General features: G+C 38.7%; 1 protein-coding gene across 3 annotated transcripts in view; it reads left to right on the forward strand.

Moving 5' to 3' along the window:
- Positions 1 to 27,771, forward strand: part of RASSF6 (Ras association domain family member 6) — a 59,573-nt gene that overhangs the window by 18,300 nt on the left and 13,502 nt on the right. For all 3 annotated transcript variants that reach the window (XM_079767940.1, XM_079767942.1, XM_079767941.1), the window contains 4 exons: positions 13,975 to 14,053; positions 15,910 to 16,046; positions 25,536 to 25,633; positions 26,969 to 27,153. In XM_079767940.1, the coding sequence (XP_079624066.1) occupies positions 13,975 to 14,053; positions 15,910 to 16,046; positions 25,536 to 25,633; positions 26,969 to 27,153 (499 nt within the window). The remainder of the gene's footprint in view (positions 1 to 13,974; positions 14,054 to 15,909; positions 16,047 to 25,535; positions 25,634 to 26,968; positions 27,154 to 27,771) is intronic.

A 27,771-nucleotide genomic window follows, 5' to 3' on the forward strand; every position in this document is an offset into this window, starting at 1 on the left:
CTATTCAATTTGTCAGATTCCATGCTTCTAATGATTCTATTAGCCATAGTTGAAGTCATGCTGTATCTTGTTTTACACACCTGGCATATATTCAAAATATTTTTATTTATTATTTAAAAATATTTCTAAAGATGATTTTAATGACATAACATTCAATGATATAGAAGTATCATAATATAATCATTCCTTTAATTCTGACTTTCAAGATGGCTCCAATTTTTTGAATACACATGAGCTATTTCACAGAAGTGGAATTACTGGATCAAAGAGTACAAATATATCTAATGTTATTGCTACAAAAATTAGCTTTCTAAAAATCTTTGATAATTTTTCTCTCACCAGCAGCTTACATCTCCTGACTTGTCTTTATTGTTCCATAACAGATGATTTCCTGAGGTAGAATGTAAATCCTTTGAGAGTAAGCCCTAAGCATCTTTTGCATCCTGTTTCCCAGGTGGGGTACCTGGATGATTATAAGTGAAACATAGGTAATTGACTTTTATTTGACCATTTATGGGAAATATCAGAAAAATATAATTAGCACATAAAATTTTTGATTTCACAAACATTATTGCTCATGACAAATAAAATCGTACTTAAAAGTGGAGTCAATTAGAAAAACATTGACAACAGACGATACTTGGGGTTAGCCAAAATCATGAAAGCAGTACATGATTAGTTTGATAGCATAGCCACAGCTCTCAGCCAGAATGTATTAATCACTTTCCTACAAAATAACCTTAAAGTCAGCACTCTATAATAATATTTACCTTTGCAAATATTTTTATAAATACTTTCTAATTATCAGGAATATAAGAGGAGAAAGAAAGCTAACAAAATTTGAGAATCTATATGCCTTCCCATTTTATAATTGGCCTGCAGTAAACTATGTCACAATGAAACCATATATTTTGGAGGAGGATATTTCCAAAGAAGGATCTGTGATTCTAGTGACCCTTATTTTATGTCATACTTTTCATTGACTGAATTAAGGATTTATAGTTTATCTTCTATAACCCAGAGCCCCTTTCAGACCCTGCAATCCATGTATTAATTGGAATTCCAGATGATAAAGTAAATACAAACACTTGACATAAAGGTACCATCTCTCAAAATGTGGTGCATGAGCCACCTGCCTCCCAATCAGATGCTTGTTAAAAATGCAGATCCTGGGTTCCACCCCAGAACTATTTAGGTGATTCTGTTGCGTAGTGAAGTCTAAGAACCACTGCTCACAGTAGGAAAGGATTAAAGTCTGAGGACTGAGGACCACCTGAAATAAACAGAATTCCTGGAGCCTGGGGAAATCTTTTCAAAATAGTGGCCAGAAATGATAATGATATCCCTGACCACCTATGATATCCAACACATCACAAACTTGGCAAACACCTCCATTCATGTATTCACTTAACCAATAGTGATTCAGCTCCCACTCTGTACCAGTCATTGTTCTAGCAATCAAGACAGAATTACCAACTTAGTAAGGGATTTTTCTTTTTTGTCACAAAAATACATAAAAATAATGGAAATTAATAGGAAAACAGAATCTGCTTGATGGAAATTTGGTTAATTTAGCAAATTTCATAAGAACGACATGTCATCAATAAAATAAGAGATTTTAATATTAATAGCACAGTAAATCAATATAAAATGTATGCCTTACTCCTGGATGAGAATTCTCTGAGCTTAGAAACTTCCCTGGGTGAAGGGTGTTGGCATAAGTTAGCTTCATGCTCACATGACTCAAGTTCCAGGTGCTGTTTCATTGCCTGGGGTCATCACTCTGTTGCTTCACATGGTAAATATTCTAAGTGAGCTAGGTTTTAAAAAAGAATGGTTCCATGTGGTTGCTTTTGAAGTACTTTTATTATAGGTTCTAGGCTGAATTCAAGGCACTTTAGAGGTGAGTAAATGCCAACCCCCGTGCCTGAATAAAATGCAAATTCAGTTGTAGAATGCAGGTCAGATTTCACTCTGGGAACCTGTTAGACTTTTTCTCCTGTTTAGGAACCTAATACAAACCCTTGCAGGCTACAACTCTTCCAACTGCAGCCCACAAGGCATGTGTGCGTGCCTGTCCTGAGTAAATAACTTTAATTCGCATGATGTAGTAAATTTTAGCAGAAAGTGCATTATTCCAAACAGTTTCTTTTTCCAAGCATGTTGGCCAGTGCCCTTTGCTGAAACAAAGGAACCAGCCACCTGCACCTCTGAGCACACATCCAGCACAAAGAACCAGTGTTCAGAGGCTGCTCCTACCTGGCTGGTAAAGCCAGAGGGCAATATTTGCCCAAGTTCACGGCCAGGGCCTTCTCTTGAGCAAAGGAACTCAAGTGAACACTGCGTGCCCCAGCATGCCCTGCAGGTAGGTTTATGAAGAGAGAGCACCACTTCCCTGAAGCCCGAGGGACTCTTGTCTCTAGTAAAGGATGGGGGAGCCCGCCCTCTCAGACACATTTTTGTCCGAGTCAGGATTCTGAAATAAGCCAGGGGCAAAACGTTTGAGGCGTGTTTAGGACCATCATGTTAAGAATGATAAAAATTTTTTATGTGGACACTGTTTTTAAAATTTTATTTTAAAATTCTTATTATTTATGTTTGATGATCTAGCAAAAACAACACACACAAAATTTTTAGGAGAAATTGGATACCACATCTGTTACTATGTCATGAAAAGACCAATAAAGTCCCCCCAGACATGTGAAAAATGTCATATTTAAGCTTTCTTTATCAGATATTTTTCAATTAATATATATTGTCCACAGTCATTAAGCATAGCGATATGATGGTTATTCCCAATAAAATTGATTTACTCTATGTTTACCTATTTTATTACTTCAATCCATTAATAAACAATTAGATCGTCTATTTGTCCAAGATACACTGAAAATATTTCAATACAAATGTCTAATAAAATAAAAATATATTAATTTATGGAGTTTACTTTAATTTCTGGATATGTTAGCTACACTGGTGAAAGATGTTTTTCCTCTTTAAAAATAGGTCAGGGTTTAATTTTCTTTATTTTATTCCCTAAACCAGGGGTGCTCAAACTTTTTAAACAGGGGGCCAGTTCACTGACCCTCAGACCATTGGAGGACCGGACTATAGTTTAAAAAAAACTATGAACAAATTCCTATGCACACTGCACATATCTTATTTTGAAGTAAAAAAACAAAACGGCAAAAACACCCGCATGTGGCCCGCGGGCCGTAGTTTGAGGACGCCTGCTAAATAAATAATTACTGAGACCTACAGTAAGCCAGATGTACTAGAAGCTGGGGTATGGAATTTTGAGTAAAAACAGACAAGGGCAATCTCAGGCTAAAGATCTCCAACTTGAGCCTTCGTCAGAATCACTCGGAGAGCTTATTAAACTAAAGATTGCTGGACCCAATTCCTAGAGTTTCTGATTCAGTAGGTCTAGGTTGGAGTAATCATTTGCATGTCTGACAAGTTCTCAGGTGGTAGGGATGCTACTGGCCTGGGAATCATACTTTGAGAACCACAGGTCTTAAGGGCTGATAACAAACTGAGGGTAAGTGTTCTAAAGGAAAGGAGCCCAGATTTAGGAGAGAATAAGGACCTAGGCTACGTAGGGGCAGGTTCCAGAGATCTGAAGGAGGAAGGAACTAGCAAGTTTAAGGGACTGAGGGGGAAGCATTCCTGACACTGGGAGTCAGCCCAAAATCTTTATGGCCAGAGGGAGCACCATTCCAGCAAGGGAAAGGTACCCAGCGTGGCTGAGGTCCATCCAGGTCACAGGGAAAACATTTTCTGAAAGGAGGCTAAAAGAGGAGGAGAAACCAAGCAGGACTTTACCTATTTTGATAAGTATTAAGGAGTTTTATCCCAAGAGCAATGGGAAACAGTTAAGGATGTTAAACAAAATATATGATGAGATATGTTCTATATACTCTGTATAGAGTGTGGAGAATAGTTGGAGGGTGCCCACAAGAGAAACAAGGAGGTTGCTTAATCTATATTTTTCAAATGTAAGGAAATCCGTGGTCAAAGTCAAGACCCCACTACAGAAGGGGGAGGTAAGAAAGCTCCTGTTGTTAGCTCACACTCACAAGGATGGCCCTGAGGATCACTGACCACCTGTTGTGTTTCAGACACTCTTGTAACAATCCCCTAGTCCCAGAGGCTGAAAGGCATAGCAGTAAAATAACTAAAAGACTTCATTAACAGAATAATAGATATCGTTTTCCCCATCAAGGGGCAGCAGACTGTGAAGTCCAGGCAGTCATCCTGAACAAGCACAAAACCCCCAGCTGTTCATTCCCAAAGGGTGTTATTTTACAGTCAGCCTCCATCTGTTGCAATAATGACTGGTGTTGCGTGGCGCAACTGTGTTTACTTTTCAACTAGTTTTTTTTGTTTGTTTGTTTTTTTAATCTATAAGGCATGTATTAGAAACACCTGAAATGGAAGTTTAGCTCGTGGATAAAATGAGAAGCAAGATCCCAACAAAAGTTAGATCCCAATCTCATTGCTCCATTCTCTCATCTCTGTACCCAGCCCCACAGAAAATCCAATCAGCTCCACCTCCAAAATCCAACTGCTTCTCACCATCTAGTCCAAGCCACCATTATCTCTTTCCTGAACAACTGCAACAGCTTCGGAATTGGGCTCCCTGCTTCCACCTCCTGTCCCCACAGTCCATCCTCCTCCAGCAGCCAGAAGTTTCTTTATAATGTATGTCACAGCATCTCTCTTGAAGCCTTAAAGTTCTATTGCTGAATCCTTACCGTAAGGAGTCTCTAAGGCGCAACAGGAGCTGGCCTGGAGGACCTTTAGGACCTCACCTTGAACCACTCTTCCCCTTTTGTCGCCATCGACCATGCCACGCTCAGTCCCACATATGGGATGTGGCACTGTGCCTCTTGCCTGGAACACTCTCCTTGACACTTCACAGCTGGCTCCTTTCCTTCACTGAGGTTTCAGTTTACTGGTAATATTTTGGGCCTCCTGATGGCCCTTTCTAAAATGTCCTCTCAGTGCACTGCATCACATGATCTTGTGTCATTATTCTCATAGGATGTATCCCTTTTTGAAATTGGCATATCTCTTTATTTGCTCTCCTTTTTTCTTCTGTATTCCTTCTATATGGCAGGGGCCTCATTGATTGCAGTGCCCCCAGCATCTATTACATTGTCTGTTACATAGTAATTCTTCAGTAAGTTTTGGATGGTTATGAATAAGTGTGTGTGTGTGTGTGTGTGGCGGGGGGGGGGGGGGGGGATGGTTAACCTACCTCAAAAAATGAATTGGGAACTTAGTATTGAGACTTCACATGTGTTACCCTTAAATACCGATTCATCTACATCAGGGCTTCTCTCTACTTTCATGCACATACAAATTTCCTGGGGATCTTCCTTAAAATACAGATTCTGATTTCTAACAAGATGTCTCCTAGGTGTTCTGACACTATTTGGATAGGAGTTACTCTTAAATCCCATGATAAGCAGAATAATGGCCTCTCAAAGATGTTTACATTCTGCTCCTCTGAAGCTATGACTATTTTACATTACAAGGCAAAAGGGAGTCAAGACTGCAGATGGAATTAAGGTTGCTAATCAGCTGAGAGGAAAAGAGAGAAATTATCCAGGTGGAACCTTTGTAATCATAACGGTCCTTTAACATGGGAGGGGAGCTCTTTGAGAGAAGTCAGTGCCAGAGTTTTCCTGGTGAGAATAAGTCAATGGCCATTGCTGGCTTTGAACATGGAAAGGGGAGCCAGCAGCCAAGGAAGGTGGGCAGGCCCGGGAAACTGGAGACAGCCAGGAAACCAAGAAAAGTATTCTCCCCCAGAATCTTCAGGAGAAACACAACCCTGCTGACTGCTTGATTATAGCCTGTGAGACCTGCATTTTGACCTAAAGAACTGTAAACTAATATGCATATTTGTGTTGTTCAAAGCCACTGAGGTTGTGACAATTTGTAGCAGCAGCAATAGAAAACTAGAACAAACCTTTTCCCAGGAATGTGTGAAGGAAAGTGTTCTCTTACCCCTGACTTCAGCAATAGAGGGGGGAGGAGCAGAAGTATTAGTGGGCCAGTTATATATGGCTATTTTAGTGTTAATTGGAATGGCCACCTATTTCAACCTGCAATCTGCCAGCAGAAAGATTTCCTTTCCCCTAAAAGAATAATATCACATTGATTCTTAGCACCCTAAGAATAGATTTCAAAGTATGATCCCTAGCCTAGCAGCATCAGAACCACCCAGGAACATGTTAGAAATACAAATTCTCAGGACCCATCCCAGACTTATTCAGACACTTGGGGGATGCCACTCACAATCTGTTTCCACAAGCCCTTCAGGTGATGCTGATGCTAGCTCCAGTTTGAGAACCACTGATTAACAAAAGCATATGTACCACTGTGCTTCATGCTGGGCATACACACAGAGATACACAGCTTTTTTGTAACTCTCACAATATATTTTCGTGGGCACTAATTGTATGTGATAACAGAAACCAAAGTCTGATATGGAAGCAGCTCATTGCAGCCACCAACTAGAATAATAACTCATAATTTTTTTAAAAATCTTTAGAAGTTAGACCATAAAGGGAAAGGGAATAGATAAGTGTCTTCCCTCATCTGAGGTTGTTAGAAAACATTATAGAGTGTTAAAATATCAAATATTCATATTTACCCTTATAAACAGATTCTCTTAAAAAATCAGATATCAGACCTAAAGCACATTCCTATTTTCTTCAGGAAACCAGCACTTTGGTAAATGATACAATCCCCCTTTGTCTCTTGCTTTTTATGCCCTCTTCCATGTCTTATCTAGTGTGATTGCTCTGAGTAGTTAAAGCTGTTCTCTTAAACAGTGGAGTTTGCACACATTTTAGGTGTTTTGTTCTGTATCTGCTGACTATATATATATATATATATATATATATATATATATAATTGATTTCAGAGAGGAAGGGAGAGGGAGAGAGAGATAGAAACATCATTGATGAGAATCACTGATTGGCTGCCTCCTGCATGCCCCCTACAGGGGATCCAGCCCACAACCTGGCATGTGCCCTGACTGGGAATCAACTGTGACCTGATTCATAGGCTGATGCTCAACCACTGAGCCTCACTGGCCTGGCTCAAGTTTCTTCTTAATACTGTGAAATTACTCCCTAATCTTTTTGCTCTTATCAGAGTTCCAGAAGTTGAGGAGCTGAAAAAAGCTGACATTTCTATCCACTGATGGCTGCAGGGCCATATTGAAAAGATGAATAGCCCAGAAAATATGAATGTCACAAAATGGCTGAAAGCAGCTAGAGGGTGGTTATGTGGTGAAAGCGAGATAGGTCTGGTCATATTACCTTATTGATTAGATTTGGATTTCATGAAATCCCCAGATTCTTCTCTCTGCCCCTCTCCCAATGTTAAAATTATCAGCTATCAGCACTGAAGAGGGAGTTGGGGCCTCAAGATAGCACTGCTTGGAAGAACAAACAAATCACAGGTGCCCTGGCCCCAAACAGCAGCAATAATTAAGGCTACCTTGGCAAAGTTGCTAGAAATGTTAGAATCCCTTCCTTTTCCAAAGGACAGCCCTTTCAAAGGAAGGCAGGATGAGTTGGGCAAATTTGGAGCTCCCTGTTAATTTAGGCTTTGCATTTTTACTTCAATCAAGATAGTCCTCCTCTTTCTAACTTCTCAGTTTTCACTCTGTAGAACCCGATCCTCATTTGCAATGGAAATGTGAATAACCTACTTTGCTAACTGGGGAAGGTCTTCATGCAAAGGTTGAAAGGTTTTCTTCCCTCATCATTTGAACCAAAAGATGAGGCCAAAGGCAAATAAGACCTGGGGCTGGGGCCGCTTCTGGAAGAGGGGCTGCAGGAGTTTGCAGTGTTAATTCCAGGATTCGAGTTGACAGTAATGAGGGATAAAGTGGGTTAAGAGAATTCTGCTCCTGCTTGCAGATGTCAGCAATATGGAATGATGATTTGTCTTGGCAAGCAGCTTAATGATAAGCCTGTACTTATTCTCTGTTCTCCTATTTTCTAGTGCCACCTTTCCCCAAACATGGAGGCATTTACTTATGTTTTTATGGAAGTAAATTTATGAAAATATTATTAATTAGTTATGCACGTATTATATAGAGTTTGGAAGGTGTACAGAACTACAGCAACTAAAATTAAAAATCCGACCTTAATTCCAACAAATTCAATTTGTTACTTTTTCATGTTTAACTCCTAGTTATTTTATAAAAACACTAGAGGCCCGATGCATGAAAATTCATGCAAGAGTAGGCCTTCCTTCCGCCTGCCAGCACCAGCTTCCCTCTGGCACCTGGGACCCAGGCTTCCCTCCTCCAGCCGCTGGCAGGCACCCAGGACTCGGGAGCCGGGCTGCTTCCCTCCAGCCCTGGCTTCATCTGGAAGGATGTCTTGAAGGACATCTGGTCTAATTAGCATATTACCCTTTTATTATTATAGATACAGTAAGTTTAAATTGTTTTTTTGAACCTGACATGAAATTATTCATGTCATTGCTAAAATTTAACATTATGAACAAAATCAATAAGGGGGGGTGGGACTTTTTAGGAGGAAATAACCTGTGTAAGAGAGCAGTTTAGTGTTTTTATTCTGCCTCAGTTTTTCATATCTTTGCAGAGACTCTTACATGTTTGAGGTTCCTGCTGTTAAGGCAACACACACAGCGGAACTTTTCCTAGCGCTGCTGCCTCCATGCAGTTCAGTGGCTGCCTGATTTGAAGCCTGAATATTTTTAGCAAGACTCCGAGAGGCAGAAGTCACACAAACTCAGGAAGCACAGCCATGGCCAAATGTATCTTTGGTGGCTGCGTGGGCTGTATTTTTCTCTGAAGTTTATTTTGTGTTGTGTGGCAGTCTCTGAAGTGTGTGTTGAAATACAACATACAACACTATTTCTGGCTTGCCTTCAGTGAGTCCAGACTGTAAAGTTACTTAGTAAAGAATGGGACAGGGTTTTTTGGTTTCCAGGAAAGGGATCTGATATCCACTTAATTATGCCATGAATCATTAGTAAAACAAGAGAAAGCACTCTTATTACAACTAGTATTTGACATCCATTCTACCTATTCATAACTCACTTCTGTACATCACACCATCCAATGTCCATGCATATTACAGTTTTATAAAATTGTTTCTTCCGGGCAGCTAAATAGCGTGATAAGATTGAGGAACTCATTTCTTGCTCAGTCTGTTATTCATGGCAAACGTCAGATTGTGGGTAATTCCCATCTGCTGAGCAGCTGCAATTCAGGCCACAAAGTGCAAAGTACACCTAAGCATTTTACAGTTGATCCATTATGACTCATTAAAATTGAGCTGGGAGCCTTAAAGGAACAGGGACCCGGGGCTCTCCCCTGCATCCTTCCTCTACACCTGTCACTCCATGATAAGTCTCTCCCTGGCTAGCACTCTTCCAGGAGCTGTAATGAATAATTCTGGGTGTCCATCAGCGTCTATCAGGATCCCCTCTCTGCACTTCCAGTGCACGGTGCCTGCTTCTGTCCTGGGGAAGCTTATGATTCTGTGTTCATTTAGTTGGATGTCCAGCTTACATGGAAGTTTGCCATCCCTTAGTTTTGTAAAAATACAATCCAGATGATATACTGTGTGATGTTTTCTAAAAGAACATCCAGGTCTTAGAAAATCAATTTCTTATCTGTCACTCATAAAGTAGACAGGCTGTTTGAACCTTACATCTACTTCCTGAGTATCCTTATGGCTTCTATACACCAGAGATTTATAAACTGAGAAGATGGGATATGGAATCCATTGCTTATCACCCATTTTACAGCTTTGTTAGGGCCTGAACAGAGGCTAAGCATTCTGGTTTGGGCTGGATGAATTCTTTGGGGGCTGAGAGGGAAGGGTGCTCTTTTGAGAGATTCATATATAACATTTAAGTGTACTCTAAAATCTATTACAATTACCATTGATAAGTTACAGTGTATCTTAAATCAGTGTCTCTTTTCCTGACTAGGGACTGCCTAGGTAACACTTGGTGATTACCTTTGGATTTCCTAAACCGCATAATCCCTATACTTATTCTAGGTCCCTTTAATGCTTTAGATCCTCCCATATATGTGGGGCCTCTGATCACCTTTCCATGGAACATAGCCTTGCTCCTGTACCTCTGCCCCAGTACTGTTACAATGGTCCTACTCCTCTTGCTGCATCTTGTCCTGTCTTGAAATCTGTTTCCCATGAGTTCCCTAGTGGCCCTTAGCATCATCATGTCTCTTTCTTGCCAAGAACCTTCAGTAGCTGCCCATTGCCTGCAGGGTGAATTCTAAGCCTCTTAAAATGGTTCACGAGGTTCCTGTCCGTTTCTTCAGCTCATGGCTCACCACTCCCCATTTTCCGTGTTATGCTCTTGGAATCCCAACTCTTTGAGCTTTCTGCACAATAGCTATAGAAAGCTATATGGCCTTGCTAATGTTTACTTTGCCTGGTAAGCTCATCACACTTTCCTGGTTCAATATTCACCCTCCCATGTTTGCTGTAGATCTTCTATTCCTCTAAGCTCTCACCCACCCTCAGAATATGACTGCGGCCTCATGATTGTGCTCACACAGTGAATGAATGAATGACCATTACTACAGGTCTTGTGTTAGGGCACATAATTTGAATCAGTCAGCAGAGGATCAATAAAAATTCAGCTCTTTGTGCTCCATTGTTTCATCAGCTGTATAAACAAATCATCTCCAAAAGTTCCTCTGGTCAGGTACATAGAGTTAAAATCTGATGATTTTTTAAATACTGTATTTGGAATGCACTCACCATAGTTATAGTTGTTCACCTAACTTCTGAATTTTCTTTGGTAATTCCTTGCTTTTTTGCACCATTAACTTACCTAATTTTATCTTAACATTATTTTACTGAGCTCAACTCTTCTCCCACACTCCAATATCCTTCAAAGTACCATTAATAGTCAGCAAGATCCTGCCTGTGGTGAAAAGAAGTATGGAAGACTCCTGAGGTACTCAGTTACCCTGTGTTATACATGGATGATAGGTTGGCTGGCTTTCTTTCGATAGAGCCAGATAAAACATATTTCAGGCTTTGTGGGCCATCTGGTTTCTGCCACAAGGACTCAACTTGCAGTTGTTGCAGGAAAGCAGCCACAGACAACAAGCCAACAAATGAGTGTTTCTGTGTTCCAATAAATCTTTATTTAAAAAAAAAACAAATGGCCCAGGACTACTGTTTGCCAATTCCCTGGGTCATTTGTTTGCCAATCCCCCGAGTTAATTCTGTGGCAGAAGGTTTAGTCAGATTTTGTTTGGGTACAGAAACATTTTCCAAATAGCGTGTTCCCAGAGAATAACCTTTCTAATTATACATAATCCTGAGGTAAATATTTTGGCAGATACTTGCAGTTTTATCAGAAAGAAGCTGAGGGAATAAGGTTACGTAAAAATTCATTGCTTTCATAACAACTCTCACAGATCAGCATATTAGAACATGAACCAGAAATGTCTATATGCTGTCCTGACACTCAATAATGAGAGCTGGAAAAGTGTTTGTGATCAACACCAGGACCGCAATTTTTAGGAAATATCCCACAGCAATGTCTCCAAGGGAACAAAATCAGTGTGCTCAGTGATACTTTGAATAGAAATATTTATGAACACTAAAAGTATAAAGTAACCCAGTTGGGAAATTGAATGATATAGCATACAGGAATTCTGTAGAAATTTTTCTTTTTTCTTTTTTCTTTTTTCAATATTGAAATGGAAATTTTCTTTTTTAATATATTTTCTTTTTTAATATATTTTTTATTGGTGATAGTATTACAGATATCTCCCATTTTTACTCTCCCCTTTAACCCCTCCTCCCAGCCCCTACCCATACCCCAGGTCTTTACTACCCTATTGCCCATGTCCTTGGGCTATGCATATAAGTATATAAGTTCTTTGGTTTATCTCTTCTCGTTCCCCCTCTTTTTTACAGCTGCATAGTATTCCATAGTGTAAACATCCCACAACTTTTTTATCCATTCATCTACTGATGGGTGGGCTGTTTCCAAATCGTAGCTATTGTAAATAACTCTGCTATGAACATAGGGGTGCATATTCTATAGAAATTTTTTTATGTGGTGATTGTGCAGAGTGTATTGATTCTTGGAAATGGGGACATGAAATATGACAGAGAAAACTCAAATGGAAAAAGAATGTTTACACAATCTCAAACATGTAAAAATTAATATACATGAATTCTGTTGTTCAATATTCAGTATTTATTAAATAAGAACCTGCTATGAGCAAGTCTCTGCTGTAAACACTGAGAAGACAGCAATAAATAAGACCAAAATTTCTACCCTCATGGAGCCAAAATTCTTATAGGAGAGAGATATGTTGAGGATCAAAGGGATATTAATTATTGATATATTTGGGAATGTAATATCATGAGATTTCTCCCCTATAAAACTGCTTATATTTTAAAAACCCTTTTCTCCTTTCTTTGGTATGCCTTGTTTTCTTAGGAATAAAAATTTCTCCGGTCACTTCATTCAACCAGCATTTGCTGAGTTCTTACTATGTGCCAGGCCCTCTTCCGGGCACATGAAATACAATGTAAACAAAACACACAGGCTTGCCCATTCTCAGGGATCTATATAGTCTAGTGGGGGAGACAGAATATAAGATAATACTATAAAAACATATATTCTTATAATATATGGGTATTTATTAATATATAAAAATATATAATTACATATTACTAGAGGCCTAATGCACAAAATTCGTGCAAGAGTAGGCCTTCCTTCCCTCGGCTGCTGGCACCAGCTTCCCTCTGGCACCTGGGACCCGCGTTTCCCTCCTGCAGACACCGGGGACCTGGGCTTCCCTCACAGCCCTGGCTTTGTCCAGAAGGATGTCCGGTCTAATTAGGATATTATGCTTTTATTATTATAGATAAGAACATAAGTAAAATGTATACAAGTTTTGATGGTGACTAAGGGACAAAAGCAAGGAGGAAAGCAGGACATGAATGTTTGAGACAGCAAATTTCTAGATTGGCTGGTCAAGAAGGACTTCTTGAGATGACTTTTGAGTAAATTTTTTTAAATGAGCATGGTGTCAGGGGAAAGAGCGTTCTGGCCGAGGGATCAGCAAATACAACGGCCCTGAGATGAGACTGTGCTGGAGTGTTCAAGGCACATCAAGGTGGTCAGTGACTGAGGTGTAGTGAGCTAAGGAGAGAGAGGCAGGAAATGACACTGAAGGTGTAACAGCAGACCAGATCACATCTGGCCTTTGAAGTCATTGGAAGGATATTGGCATTTTTTCCTAATAATGAGAAGTTTTTGAACAAAAGAGAGATATGATCAAGAATGGATTAAAATAACTCCTATTGTTGAGAATAGACAACGGACACAGGGAGGCTTTTAAGAGACTGTTGCAATAATCCAGATGAAAGACAATAGCTTGGACCAAGGGAGTAGGTAAGATAAGCATCTTGAGCGGCGGGCAGCACAGAGTAAAGGATGGAGGGTGGCAGGATACAGTGTTCCCTCTGGCAGAGTCCCTGCCACAAAGAGGCAGAAACTCAGGGGCAGAGACCCTTTCTGAACCATTGCTCTATCCCCAGTGGGAAGCACAGTGTCGGGCACATTCTAGGTGGCTAGATGTTGCAAAACAACAAAGGAATGTAGAATCAAATGTCTATCTCATGGCTGCCTTCTGCTGTAGAGCACTCTCCTCACCACTTTTGGCCAGAGTCATTTTCCTTTCTTTGGCTATTTATTTACAAATTAGCACCTTTAATGTTTATTTGTGTCCTAAGAAGCCTTTTGTTTTCAATGACCTACATTAATTTAAAATGACAGATGAGTCAAGATCCCCTTGAACCATTTCTTTCCATCTCATACCTCTATGACCTGGAAGCACCATTATTGTTTTTCACCGTGAAAAAGCCAAGACTGATTGTAACTGAACGTATTTTTTTTTTTTTTTAGGGAACAACTTAATTCTTTATTGAAGACCTATAACATTTTTTATGCGAACCAGGAAAATCTGCATATTTCATATGGACAGGTAAGTCCATCAAATAAATTAAATACAGTTGATTCACAGGAAAAAAAAAATTCCATAAAGGTCCAGAGAAGTTGGGATGAGTTGGAGTTCATAAGCCAGTAGCACAAATGGTCTGAGAAACAGGTTCATCTTTAAGTTGATCATAATTTTCTTAAGTATATCACAAAAATCCCAGTTCTTGGACATCAATAACTTACTCAGAATTTTGGGGGAAATGAAAGCATTTAAAATAACGTTAATGACATATGTGCTTTCAGCAATTCCAGAAATCTATCCTAATACTTTCTTACGAATGCACCAGGATGTATACAGAAAGCTGTTCACAGTGATATCGTTTGTAATGGGAAAAAATTTGAAGGTATCTTAAGTCTCTTATCAATGGAGAATTACTCAATAAATCATAACTATATGGCATATATGTAACATAGTCTGATTTGGTTGTTAAAATGCATGATCATTAAAGTGCATGTATACCATGTCATAATAATACACTTCCAAATGTTAAAGAAACAATTCCGGAAAGTCCTGAAGCTAGAAAACATTTTCAGGCTACTGTACACACTGACCTTAAACCAACCAACCTCCCTTCCTCCCTTCCTTCCTTCCTCCCTTCCTTCCTTCCTTCCTTCTTCCCTCCCTCCCTCCCTCCCTCCCTCCCTCCCTCCCTCCCTCCTTTCTTTCTTTCTTTCTTTCTTTCTTTCTTTCTTTCTTTCTTTCTTTCTTTCTTTCTTTCTTTCTTTCTTTCTTTCTTTTTCTTCCTTTCTTCCTTTCTTCCTTTCTTCCTTTCTTCCTCTTTTATTTCTTCCTTCTCCTTCCTTCCTTTCAGTTGAATGCCTCATTCTCCACAGCTCTCTCTCTCTCCACAGTCTTGTATTCTAATGCTGCTTGCTTCCCATTTTTATATCTTCCTGGTCCCAGGGAATATTATAATTTTCTAATATTCTGGTTGAAATCTTCAATTATGGTGGTAGAACACTGACTTTAGGTCACCATGATTTGGCTTAAATCTGCATTTGGGACAGAGGATATTTACAAAGCACTCTAATATTTACTAGTCAGCTTAAATAATTTATTTCAATTGGATATTTCAAATACCTTCTCAAATGTAATTATATACAGAAGAACAACTGATCCCTTTAAAAAGAAATGGATCAAATTTTAAATAATTTCAATATCTGAGAGATCTCTAATACCTATAATTATAAAAATATAAAATTTAGGAAAAGGTAAAAACTTTAAGAAAATGATGATTTACATTTTAATTCAATAGTTCCCACAGAATTCCTGATGTTTAGAAGTTTGCTTTGTGCTTCCTTCATGCTGCTTAAATTCTAGTAGGCAGACAAGAAACAGGAGTAAAATGTATGGTATGTCAGATGGTGACAATGGCTGTGGAGAACATTAAAGTGGGGAAGCAGGCTCCAGAATCTAGGTAGGGTGGGGAGGAGAAGAAAAGATATTTACTTACTTAGTGGGGAGGAGAAGAATTTAACCATAGGCTCTGAACAACGTGAGGGAGCGAACTTTGCAGAATCATAAAATTCAGGAAGCGCTTTACCATACTGTGTCCTCTGATGGGCGTGTCATCATCATTGTGACTTACTTCACTGGTTATAGCTGTTATCAAAATTAAAATATTTTTTTCTTCTTTTGTTAAATATTTCCAACTTAAAAAAAATTCTTCCAATGCTAAAGTAGAATTATTTTGAAGATAAATTGAAAAGCCAAACAATCCCACTTAAACATTTATTTATTAAGATGTTTTACATTCTTAATTTCTACATCTTCAGTTGAAACATTTATCTTCTATAAATAATACAAAAAACAATGTTTGAGATGATTGGTTTCTTCCCTAGACTGAAGATGGTAAACTAATTGTTGAAGGAATGTTGGACATTTTCTGGGGAGTAAAACGGCCTATACAGCTGAAAATACAAGATGAAAAACAAATCCCTTCTTTTACTGTGAAGTCACCAGATGTCTTTTCCAAAATGTAAGCTATCATTCATGTTTCTAATTTTTTAAATAACCTTCATGTTTACCTTTATTGTATGCACTCTTACAGATGGGAGCTCTTTTAAATGCTTACACACAGTCTCACTGAATCCCTTAGCAACTCTATGAAGTAGGTGTTCAGAAACCAGAGCTCTGAATTCAGTAATTATGCAAGATCTCTAATCACTATGTAGCAGGACTGGACTGAACCTCAGGTCTATGGGCTGGAGAGCCTGTGATTTTGATCTCTCTGTTGTATTGCTTCTCTCCTTGAAGGCTGCATGGATTCATTGGAAAAAATTAAATGTATAGGCAAGATTTCATTATCCCTGGCCTGCTCACACACACACATACACACACACACACACACACACACAAAGAGGATACAAATTTAAATTTTAAATTTATCTTGAAACAAAGGGCTCTTTCTGCTTTCTGGAAAGGAGATTTTATTATGCTCCACCTGATTGTCCTGACCCTGTTCAACAAGGCACAGCAAGTGTATTTGAAGTTCAGTAAATGCACAAAACAGTCCTCTGTGTGGGTTTATGCAACCATGCCTTTAATAAATAAGATGGGCTGGTTTTTTCATTACCTTTCATTATTTTTAGAAAAGCAAATAAATATTCTAAAAAGGAATCAAATGTATATATATTTTCTGTATTCTTTCTCCCACTCGCCCTTCCTCCTTTTTTATTTTAATTTTTATTAAAGCATAATTGGTATACAATATTATATTAGTTTTAAATGTACAACATAGTGATTCAACATTTATGCATCTTACTGTGTAAACACCACACTAAATCCAGTAACCATCTGTCATTGTGCAAACTTATAACACAATTATTAAACTATATTTTCCTTTATCTTTTTCACCCATTCCTCTACCTTCCTCTCCTCTGACAATCATTAATTTGTTCTTTGTTTCTGAGTCTGCTTTTCTTTTGTTGGTTCATTTGTTTTGCTTTTTGAAATTCCACGTATAAGTAAAATCATGCAACATTTGCCTTTACCTGTCTGATTTATTTCACCTAGCATAATACCCTCTAGGTTCATTCATGTTGTCTCAAAATACAGGATTACTGAGTAATGTTGCAGTGAGTGTGTGTGTGTGTGTGTGTGTGTGTGTGTGTGTGTGTCCTTTATTCAATTATCTATTGATGGGTACCTAGTTGCTTCCATGTGTTGGCTGCTGTAAATAATGCTGCAGCAAACATAAGGGTGCAAATATCTTTCCAAATTAGTGTCTTTGTTTTCTTTAAATAAATACCCAGAAGTGGAATTGCTGGGTTGTATGGTAACCATAAAACTCTTAGAAGAAAACATAGGTGGTACACTATTTGATATAATTCTGAGTAATATCATTTTGGATATAACCCCTAGAACAAGGGAAACAAAAGCAAAAATAAACAAATGGGACTTTATCAAACTGAAATGCTTCTGCATGGTGAAGAAAACCATCAAAAATGAAAAGACAACTAAAAGAATGGGAGAATATATTTGTAAATAATATATCTGGTCAGGAATTACTATCCAAAATATATAAGAAACTCATCCAACTCAATAACAAAAGAAAGAACAATTCAATCAAAACATGGGCAGAGGACATAAAGAGACATTTCTCCAAAGAAAACATACAAATGGCCAAGAGACATATGAAAGGATATTCAACATCATTAATCATCAGTGAGGAACTACTGCACACTATTATCAAAAAGTCAACAAATGACTTTTAACCAGAAATTGTGAGGATGTGGAGAAAAGGGAACCCTTGTGCAGCCATTATGGAAATCTTATGGAGATTCCTAAAAAAAAAAAAAAATAGATCTTCTATCATCCAACCTCCCTTCTTCTTTAATCCTTGAAGTTGCAACTCATCTCCCTTTTGTGTGTGCGTGAAGGTACTAAACCTTCACCTCACTCATCCTCCCTTCTATAGGTAGATGGCCAAGAGTTCTAGCAGAGCAGAGGAGAGGATGGAGGGAGAGCCGCCAGGATCATTTCCCCAATCTGGTCTTTGACCATAATAAAAAAAACAAAAAACAGATTACACATGAGGGAAGCTCCGCTTTTCCTTTGAAGAAAACACTGAAGCCCCACTATGATTTGCACCTTGCCGATCTTTCTCAAACATGATGCTCCAGCAAGTCTGAACATTTTTTATTCCCTTAATATAGCATACAGTTTCTTACTTCACTAACTCTCTGCCTGGAAGTCTACCTGTTTTTCCATACTTATTTTCAGACTCTTCTACTGATGCTTGTAGATTCAGGTCAGATAACACATTCCCCAGAAGGCCTTTTCTGACACCTCAGTCTGTACTAGATGCACTGACAACTTTTCTATACCATTTCAGAGCATGCCACTAGCTATATTGTTATGCACCTATCTCCCCATCTTGCCTTCAGGTTCCTCAATCATAAGGAGCATATCTTATTCATCTTTGCTATCCCATTACTCAGCAGTGTGCTTGACACAAAGAAGGGACTCAAATATAGTATTAAATGAAGCCCTCGGAAGCCTGGTGGTTAAATTACCTCTGTTGTGAGAACTCTCTGTACATATACTATTTCTGACTAGTCTTCCACCCAAGCTAAGATTGCCAATGGGCAAAGGGTCCAGTACTTATGGGAGAGTGGAAGGGAGACCACAAACCTAGGCAGCCTGATGAAGCCCTGCATCCCTCACCTTCATATACTATGTGATTGATGGAGCTGATGATTCTAAATGAGTAGGAGCATCATTGAAAAAGTGAAATTACCCTTGGGCCCTGCTTTTAGAAAACTGTACAAGATATGAATTTGGCAAAATTAGCTATCATTCTCCATATTACCTTAGAACTCATTGCCAAGTTCTCTTGGCAGCCAGCTCCTTTTGATGATTTTATTCGTGAAAACTTGATAAGTATGGACCATTATGGGAAGATGTCAAGGGGATGGCAGTAAGGCATTGTATTATCACATTAAGCCATTGTTATTTTGAATATCCCAAGATATTTTTTAATGTCTCAATTTAAAATATAAGGAACTTGTTCCTATAAATCCTGAATTTTGGGGTACGTTTTAAGAGTCCAGGTAGAGAAGGCAATAATAATGCCTCTCCACATACTGTGGCAGGTTATGAATGACTATCCTCAGGATGTACTTTCATGGACTCCATTTCCACTTTCCAGTGTTTATCAGAGCATTACTGTGGCTGAAACAGGAATTATCTCTTTAATTGAAGATTAAGAAAGAATTCCCCAGAAAACTGCTTGATTTTTACTGCAGTAATGAGAGCTATGGGAGAATGTCTGAGTGCACACTTGCAGTGTATCAGATACTTCTGGTGGGTGAGGATTGTCAGAAAAAGATCCCACTCCTCTCTTTCGCCCACACAGAGCAAGAATAGATTCAGCTGCAATTAATTAGCGAAGAATCCCTCTTGGGAGCCAGCTGAACACTCAGCAGGAAGGTGCAGCATAATTCGGAAGGTCTGCCCCCTGGCCTGGGGTGTCCTAGTGGGCTGCAGAGCCACCTAAGGTTCTCCTCTTTGTTGCACTCCAATGCTAGACGCCCTCATTCATTTAAATACTGAGCTCAAATGAAATTGTGAAATGAAACGGACTGTTCCCTCACTCTGTGGAACTGCTCTCATGTTCCCTTCCCCACGCAGGGTTTCTATGGGCAGAACTTACACCTCTGCAGTCACAGGATCACAGGTTTGGTAGCTCCCGTGGATGGATGTGGAGTGAAAAAAGGGGGAAGTTGTGTTCTCAGCTGCAGGAAGCACTGCCATCTTGCCTTTCAGTTCACCCTTTGAGAGATTCATCCATTTGTTGTGCTGGTTTGTTTTAATTACATTAGAAATGAGTCACACTGAGTCAGCTTACTGGGAGTGGTAGAAGCTTAAAATAAATCAGTTTGTTTGAGCTGTGACCACTTGTAATCCTTTATGGAATGAATTCTATAGAGAGTACTTTGATCTCTTATATCTGGTCCAAGTATTTTCTTTTGGAAATTAAAAAAAAAAAAAGACAGCCTTATTACGCTTGTTTGTATCAGTTTTTCCTTCTGCTTTTCCTATCTTTGCGTTGGCACATTTTGGTCAAGTAATAGTGGAATGAAATAAAGAGCAGAAACTGGACAGGTGTACATTTCAATAATATCAATAGTGGGGGGTTTTCTTACATTATGGGTACAGAAGTGACATCTGCTATTTGCCTATCAAATTTCTACCTCCTTTTTCTTTTGCAACTCATTAGAAAACCTACCCACAGTTTAAAGTTGCTAATGGTATACATCCTGAAGCTTGGTCAGAGCAATGCAAACAGTCTCCTGCTGGAGCAAGTTAAACTGCTTGATATTACATAAAGTTGTAGTCAGTTTTCTTTGGAAAACTCTGGGTAACTGCCCTCAAACTTGGTCATGTGCACAGCTGTATATGTTGGTACTTCAAATTATGCAAACCAGAGCTAAAATGGGTGTAGTCTCCTAAGATGGTAGGAAGAAAAGGTGGTTAAACACTGCTTATATTGAGCCGTGTTTGCCTCCCAGTAGTAGTGTGGCACCACTAAGCTATAAGAAAGTGAGAACAGGTGTCAAGTCAGCCAGGGTTCCCCAGAATGTATAGTACATTACTGGTCTTGCATATTCTTGCGCATTTCATCTCCCCCATATGAAATAACATCAGGTTGCTTCTCCTTTTTAGTTTCTGTTTTTCTTCGGTAGTCTGTTTTTTCAATTGCTACCCCCTTTTTTATAATTGTATCTTCCTCCTTTGTCTATTAATCTTCTATACATTGTGGAAAATGAATAATTTCATCTATCATAAGAATAGATTCTGAGTCAGGACCTGAATACTTCTTCTTTGAGTTAAAGTTATTATTTATAGTTTTTGGACATTACAATATTTGTTTTGACTGACTATATGTTAGATAGTAGAGTTCACTGGAAAACTAATCAACAAATATATTAGGATCCCCTTATTTCCTTCCTAAGGCTATTGTGAGGCTCAAATGATATAAAAATTGTAAAAAGACTTCAAAATAATTCAAAGATCAAGGAAAAAAGAATCACATTTATTCATATTCACCAGCACTAGTATTCTTTTTAAAACTTTTATTGAATTTATTGGAGTGATATTAGTTAATAAAATTATACAGGTTTCAGGTATACACTACTATAATACATCATCTGCATATTGTATTGTGTGTTAACTGCCTAAAGTCCAATCTCCTCTGTCACCATTTATCCTCCTTTACCCTCTACTACCTCCCCTTATTCCCCTGTCCCTCTGCTAATCACCATACTGTTTTCTGTATCTACGAGTCTGTTTCTATTTGTTTGTTTCTTTATTTTGTTCATTAGATCCATATATAAGTAAAATCATATGGCATTTGTCTTTCTCCAACTGGCTTATTTCACTAAGCATAACACTCTCCATGTTCATCCATGTTGTCGCAAAAGGTAAAATTTTCTTCTTTTTTACAGCCAAGTAGTATTCCAGTGTGTAAATGTACCACAGCTTTTTTACCCACTCATTTACTGATGGGCACTTGGGCCATTTCCAAATCCTGGCTATTGTAAATAACATTGCAATCAACATAAGGGTACATATATTCTTTCAAATCAGTGTTTGGGGTTTCTTTGGATATATTGCCAGAGGTGGAACCATTGGGTCACAAAGCAGTTCCATTTTTATTTTTTTTTTAGGAAACTCCATACTGTTTTCCATAGTGGCTGCACCAAACTGTATTTTCACCAACAATGCATGAGGGTTCCCTTTTCTCTGCATCCTCCCTAGTACTTGCTGTTTGTTGATTTATTGATGATAGTCATTCTAGCAGGTGAGAGATGATATCTTATTGTGGTTTTGATTTGCATTTCCCTGATGATTAGTGACATTGAGAATCTTGTCATATGTCTATTGGCCATCTGTATATACTCTTTGGAGAAGAATCTATTCAGGTCCTTTGCCCATTTTTTAATTGGATTGCTTGTTTTTTGGTGTTGAGTTTTATAAGTTTCTTATAAATTTTGGATATTAACCCCTTTTCAGATGTATCATTGGGAATATGTTCTCCCATTCAATGGGCTGTCTTCATTTTGTTGAGGGTTTCCTTTCTCTACAAAAACTTTTTAGTTTGATGCAGTCCCATTTGTTTATTTATTTTTTCTTTTGTTTCCCTTGCCTGAGGAGACATATCAGAAAAAAATATTGCTAAGAGAGATGTCAGAGATTTTACTGCCTATGTTTGCTTCTAGTACTTTTATGGTTACAAATGTGACATTTAAGTCTTTATCCATTTTGAGTTAATCTTATATATGCTGTAAGAATGTGATCTAGTTTTATATTTCTGAGTGTATATGTTCAATTTTTCTAACACCATTTATTGAATAGTCTATCTTTATCCCATTGTATGTTTTTGCCTTCTTTGCCAAATAATAATTGATCATAAAGGTGTGGATTTATTTCTGGACTGTCTATTCTGTCCCATGGGTCTATATGTCTGTTTTTCTGCCAATACCATGCTTTTTTTTATTGCTGTGGCTTTGTTGTATAGTTTCATATGAGGCAGTGTGATTCTCCCAACCTTGTTCTTTTTCTCAAGATTGCTATTTGGGGTCTTTTGGGGTTCCATGCAAATTTTTGGAATATTTCTTCTAGTTCTGTGAAATACACCATTGTTACCTTGATAGGAATTGCGTTGACTCTGTAGATTGCTTTAGGTAGTATGGACATTTTAATGATGTTGATTTTTCCTATCCATGAACACAGTATATGCATCCACTTATTTGTATCTTCTTCAATTTCTTTCTTCTGTGTCCTATAATTTTCCAAGTACAGGTCTTTCACATCCTGGGTTAAATTTATCCCAAGGTATTATTTTATACAATTGCAAATAGGATTGTTTTCTTAGTTTCCCTTTCTGATAGTTCATTATTGGTATACTAGAGGCCCAGTGCACAAAATTTTTGCACAGGGAGTGGGGGGTGTCCCTCAGCCCAGCCTGCACCTTCTTCAATCTGGGACCCTTTAGGGATGTCCAACGGCCCGTTTAGGCCCAATCCCAGATCCCATTGGGATCGGGTCTAAACGGGCCATTAGACATCCCTCTCACAATTCAGAACTGTTGGCTCCCAACTGCCCTCCCCTACAGGCCTGGTCCCCCCCAACTGCCCTCCGCTGCTGGCCTGGTCCACTCAACTGCCCTCCCCTGCAGGCCTGGTCCCCTCCAACTGCCCTCCCCTGCAGGCCTGGTCACCCCCAACTGCCCTCCACTGCAGGCCTGGTCCCCTCCAACTGCCCTCACCTGCTGGCCTGGTCCCCCAACTGTCCTCCCCTGTAGGCCTTGTCCCCCCACAACTGTCCTCCCCTGCAGGCCTGGTCCCCCCGACTGCCCTCCCCTGCTGACCTGGTCTCCCCCAACTGCCCTCCTGTGCCAGCCCTGTCACCCCTAACTGCCCTCCTTGCTTGCCTGATCACCCACAACTGCCCTCCCCTGCAGACCTGGTACCCCCCAACTGCTCTCCCCTGCAGGCCTAGCCCCCTTCCCCAACTGCCCTCCCCTGCAGGCCTGGTCCCCACTAGCTGCCCTCCCCTGCACACCTGGTCCCCCCCCCAACTGCCCTGCCCTGCAGGCTTATTCCCCCCCAACTTCCCTCCCCTGCTGACTTGGTCCCCCCAACTGCCCTCCCCTGCAGGCCTGGGTCCCCCCAAATACCCTTCCTTGCTGACCTGGTCTCCCCCAACTGCCCTCCTCTGCCAGCCTGATCACCTCCAACTGCCCTCCTCTGCAGGCCATCTTGTGGCGGCCATCTTATGGTGGCCTTCTTGTGGCGGCCTTTTTGTGTCCACATGAGGGCAGCCATCTTTGACCACATGGGGGGTGGCCATCTTGTGTCTTGGTGTGATGGTCAATTTGCATATTACTCTTTTATTATATAGGATAAAATTCAACTGATTTTTAGATATTTGTTTTGTATCCTGCTACTTCGTTGGATTCATTTATCATTTCTAGTAGTTTTTTGATGTTTCTAGTAGTTTAGGGTTCTCTCTATATAATATCATGTCATCTTCAAATAATGACAATTTTACTTCTTCCTTTCCAATTTGGATGCCTTTTCTTTCCTACTTCTTGTCCTATTGCCATGGCTAGGACTTCCAATACTATGCTAAATAAAAGCAGTGAAAGTAGATACCCCTGTCTTATTCCTGATGTTAAGGAAAATACTTGTAGTGTTGCTCATTGAGTATGATGTTGGCTGGCATATATGGCCTTTATTATGTTGGGGTCTGATCCCTCTATTCTCACTTTGCTCAGTGTTTTTTATCACAAATGGGCTCTGGGTTTTATCAAATGCTTTTTCTGCATCTATTGAATATGTGATTTTTATCCTTCATTTTATGTGGAGTATCACATTTATCAATTTGTGGATACTGACCACTAATATTAATAAGCATTTTTGGTTGCAGCCAGAATTAATCCCATAAATACCCTATCAGTGAATATATTTTGGTCATAAGGAAAACAAACATTATGAATGAGATTTTAGTAGGAAGAAGGTAGTCATATCACTAATAGTATCCATTAACCTAGAGAGATCTGGGGATAGCCTAGATCTCTAATGGTTCCTGGACCATCATGAAGTAGATACAGATAATGGTGATTATGATGAGGATGACGGTGAAGATGAGGACAATTATGATCATTTAACACATACTGAGTGCTTACTAAGTGTTGGACACTGTTTTAAGAATTTTATGCAAATTAACTCAATCTGCTCAACCATCTTATCCAGCTCATACTGATATCATCTCCATTTTATAGAAAAGACACAGAGAAGATAAGTAACTTGTCGGAGGCGAGATAAACAAAATAAAGATGATTGTTGACCCACCTGGAAAAAATAAGCAGTTGCCTAGTTTTATTTATTCTGGGCATTAGGATGCTTTGGCAATTGTTAGCATCCCATATAAATCATAATTTTCTAGAAAAGAAGTTTTCATATACTTTCCTCCTTTATAAATTGCATTCTTCATAGTAGTCAAGACCTTGATGATAGGCACCATACCTTATTATTTTGGAGCCACTTTACCTAACAATGCTTTGGAAAAAAACAAAACAGGAACTCAATGCAGGTTGACAGAATGAACACTTTTTGTATCTAAACTATCTTGAGAGCATTATAAGATCTCTGTATAACAACAGGTTGTGTTGGTTTCTACCAGTTCCATTTGCACATCCATTTTACAGAATCTATGTAACCTGTGTTTCTATGTATTGAATTATTGTGTCAAGATATGTTCAAAATAAGTAAATGAAGTATTTAAAACACATGTTGTCCACTCTGGTATAAATATTATTTTAATAATGTAAAATTGTTAGAAATCAGGGTGAAATATCTACCAATAGAGGCCCACAGTACTAATAAAAATGCTGTAAGTCTGAAAACCATCATGGACCTCAATATGAATGGAATTGATGTCACTTATTATCTTTCAGGGGAATGACACGCTGGGGAGAATTTGATGATCTTTATCATATTAGTGAACTGGACAGGACTGAGATTCCAGTGTCTGAAGCAATGAATTCCCAGGAAGGTCAGTGTCAAACTGTTATTAATGAGGAGACTTTAAAGCATGCATCATAAATGTTTCTCTGAAGTCTAACATTTTACACAGTACTACATAATAAACTCTTATTTTATGTTTTCAAAAAAAAGGCTTAAATCACTACAGTTCTGATGTGATGTTTAAGAACATTACTTAGCTCTAGAAAAATATGATGGTTTTTAAAAATTACATCAAGGCACTTAGATTTATTAGATTAAGGAGAGCTAAAGGCTTGAATTAAGTTTGTTCTCATAAAATTGTTCAATGTTTTTCCCAAGGATTAGGATTATTTATTATATTCAGTAGCTTTTTATGTTAGGCCATGAATCTCAGACTGAACTTCACATCTTTTTAGAAGTTGACCATTTTAGTTGGTAGATATTTACATAACATTGCTTCTCAGAAAGAGGCAGATATACTGAGGTCACTATTTATATTTGATAGAGTTGTTTCAAGCATTTGTTTTAAAAAGAGAAAAATCTACTTGAACATCAAATGAGTTTATATCAATTTGCCAAACCAATGGAAAATGCCAGCACCTATAAAAAATGGCATCAGTAGTAATGACAATAATAATTTATGTGATAGTAATTATATTAACGCCTATCACTTACTGAGACTACTGAGTGTCAGGTATAATATTGTATATTTTAAAGAGATTTTGTTTTTTGTATAATATATAGAGATCCAAGAAGGAGGGTGACTGAGGCTGGGGACGGGTTCATGTTTCTGGTGGTGATATTACCAAGCTGGCTTCAGACTGAACAAGGGTTCCTACTGACATTACCTTCCTGAATCTACCTACAACTTCCAATGTTTATTTATTTTTTCAAACCATTCTTAATTCAGCTTCCTCTGCTTTCATGTAACAAATCATATTCTATAACAAACATGATGTCCTTCCAGGATTCCCTGATCCTTGTCTCACGGCCTCTTGACATCTTTTAGATAAGGATCTTTCCAATTAGCCCCTTGGAAAAAAATACTCATCTAAACCCAGGGGACTCTCAATATCTTGACGCCAAAAATATAATAAAAATCTATTTGTATTTGAGGACCAGTGCTAGAGAAAGATGAAATATCTCATGCCTATTTCATGCTCTAATTACAATAGAAAATTATTTAAAATCTCAAGGTAAAATAGAACACAAATGCTGCCAGCAGACCCTATTCTTACATAAGAGCATTGCTATTCCCTCGCTGTTTAAAAGCATTAGAGTCCATTGCTTAGTTACATATTACTAAATACATACACAAATCCACCCAAGATGCAAAGAGGTGGGCGGTTAAATGATATGTGCCTATTATCTTTATTCTTCCCAGATTATTTATCTTATCACAGCAGCACTCTGAAGCCTCATGCAGATGAAGAGCCAGAATCTCCATTGCTCTATAGAACTATGAGTGAAGCAACCCTGGTGAGAAAAAGGATGAAGACTCCAATGATGGACAGAAAAGACAGACAGAAACATAGAGCTTCTATTAACGGACACTTTTATAACCATGAAGTGAGTTACAATTCTATTGGTGTCATTTAAAATAGTGTTGTCTATTATGCTAACAATAACATTCAATTCATCTTGCAATTTAAATAGTAATAGCAATAGTAGTAGTATATCTAACTAGAGGCCCAATGCAATGCATGAAATTAGTGCAAGAGTAGGCCCTCTCAGCCCCGGCTGCCTCAGCCCTTGCAGCCCCCGCTTCATCCGAAAGGTCATCTAGAAAGTTGTCTGGACGGTTGGTCTGCTGTTCGGCTGATTTGCATATTATGCTTTTATTATTATAGATATTTATTGGGTGCTCTGTGTGTAATGTACTAGGTTAACAATTTAAATTGATTTATGATTATCTCATTAATAAACTGCAACAATGCTATGAAATAGGTACCATTATTTTCCCTACTTTACATACAAGTTAATTGAGGTTCACAGAGGTTAAGCAACTTGTCTTAGGTCACACTGCTTTTAATAGTTACTTTGAACTTGGACCCAGCTTTGTCAGACTCCAGAACCCAAATTCTTAGTCACCCTGATGGATGAACCTTATCTAAGTAGCTGGTATGTGGCAAGCACTGGCAATATAAAAAGGAATTAGTCTATGCCTCTGCCAGAAAGGAGCTCAAA

The sequence above is a fragment of the Cnephaeus nilssonii genome (genome assembly GCF_951640355.1).
Source record: "Cnephaeus nilssonii genome assembly, chromosome: 1".
Lineage (NCBI taxonomy): Eukaryota > Metazoa > Chordata > Mammalia > Chiroptera > Vespertilionidae > Cnephaeus > Cnephaeus nilssonii.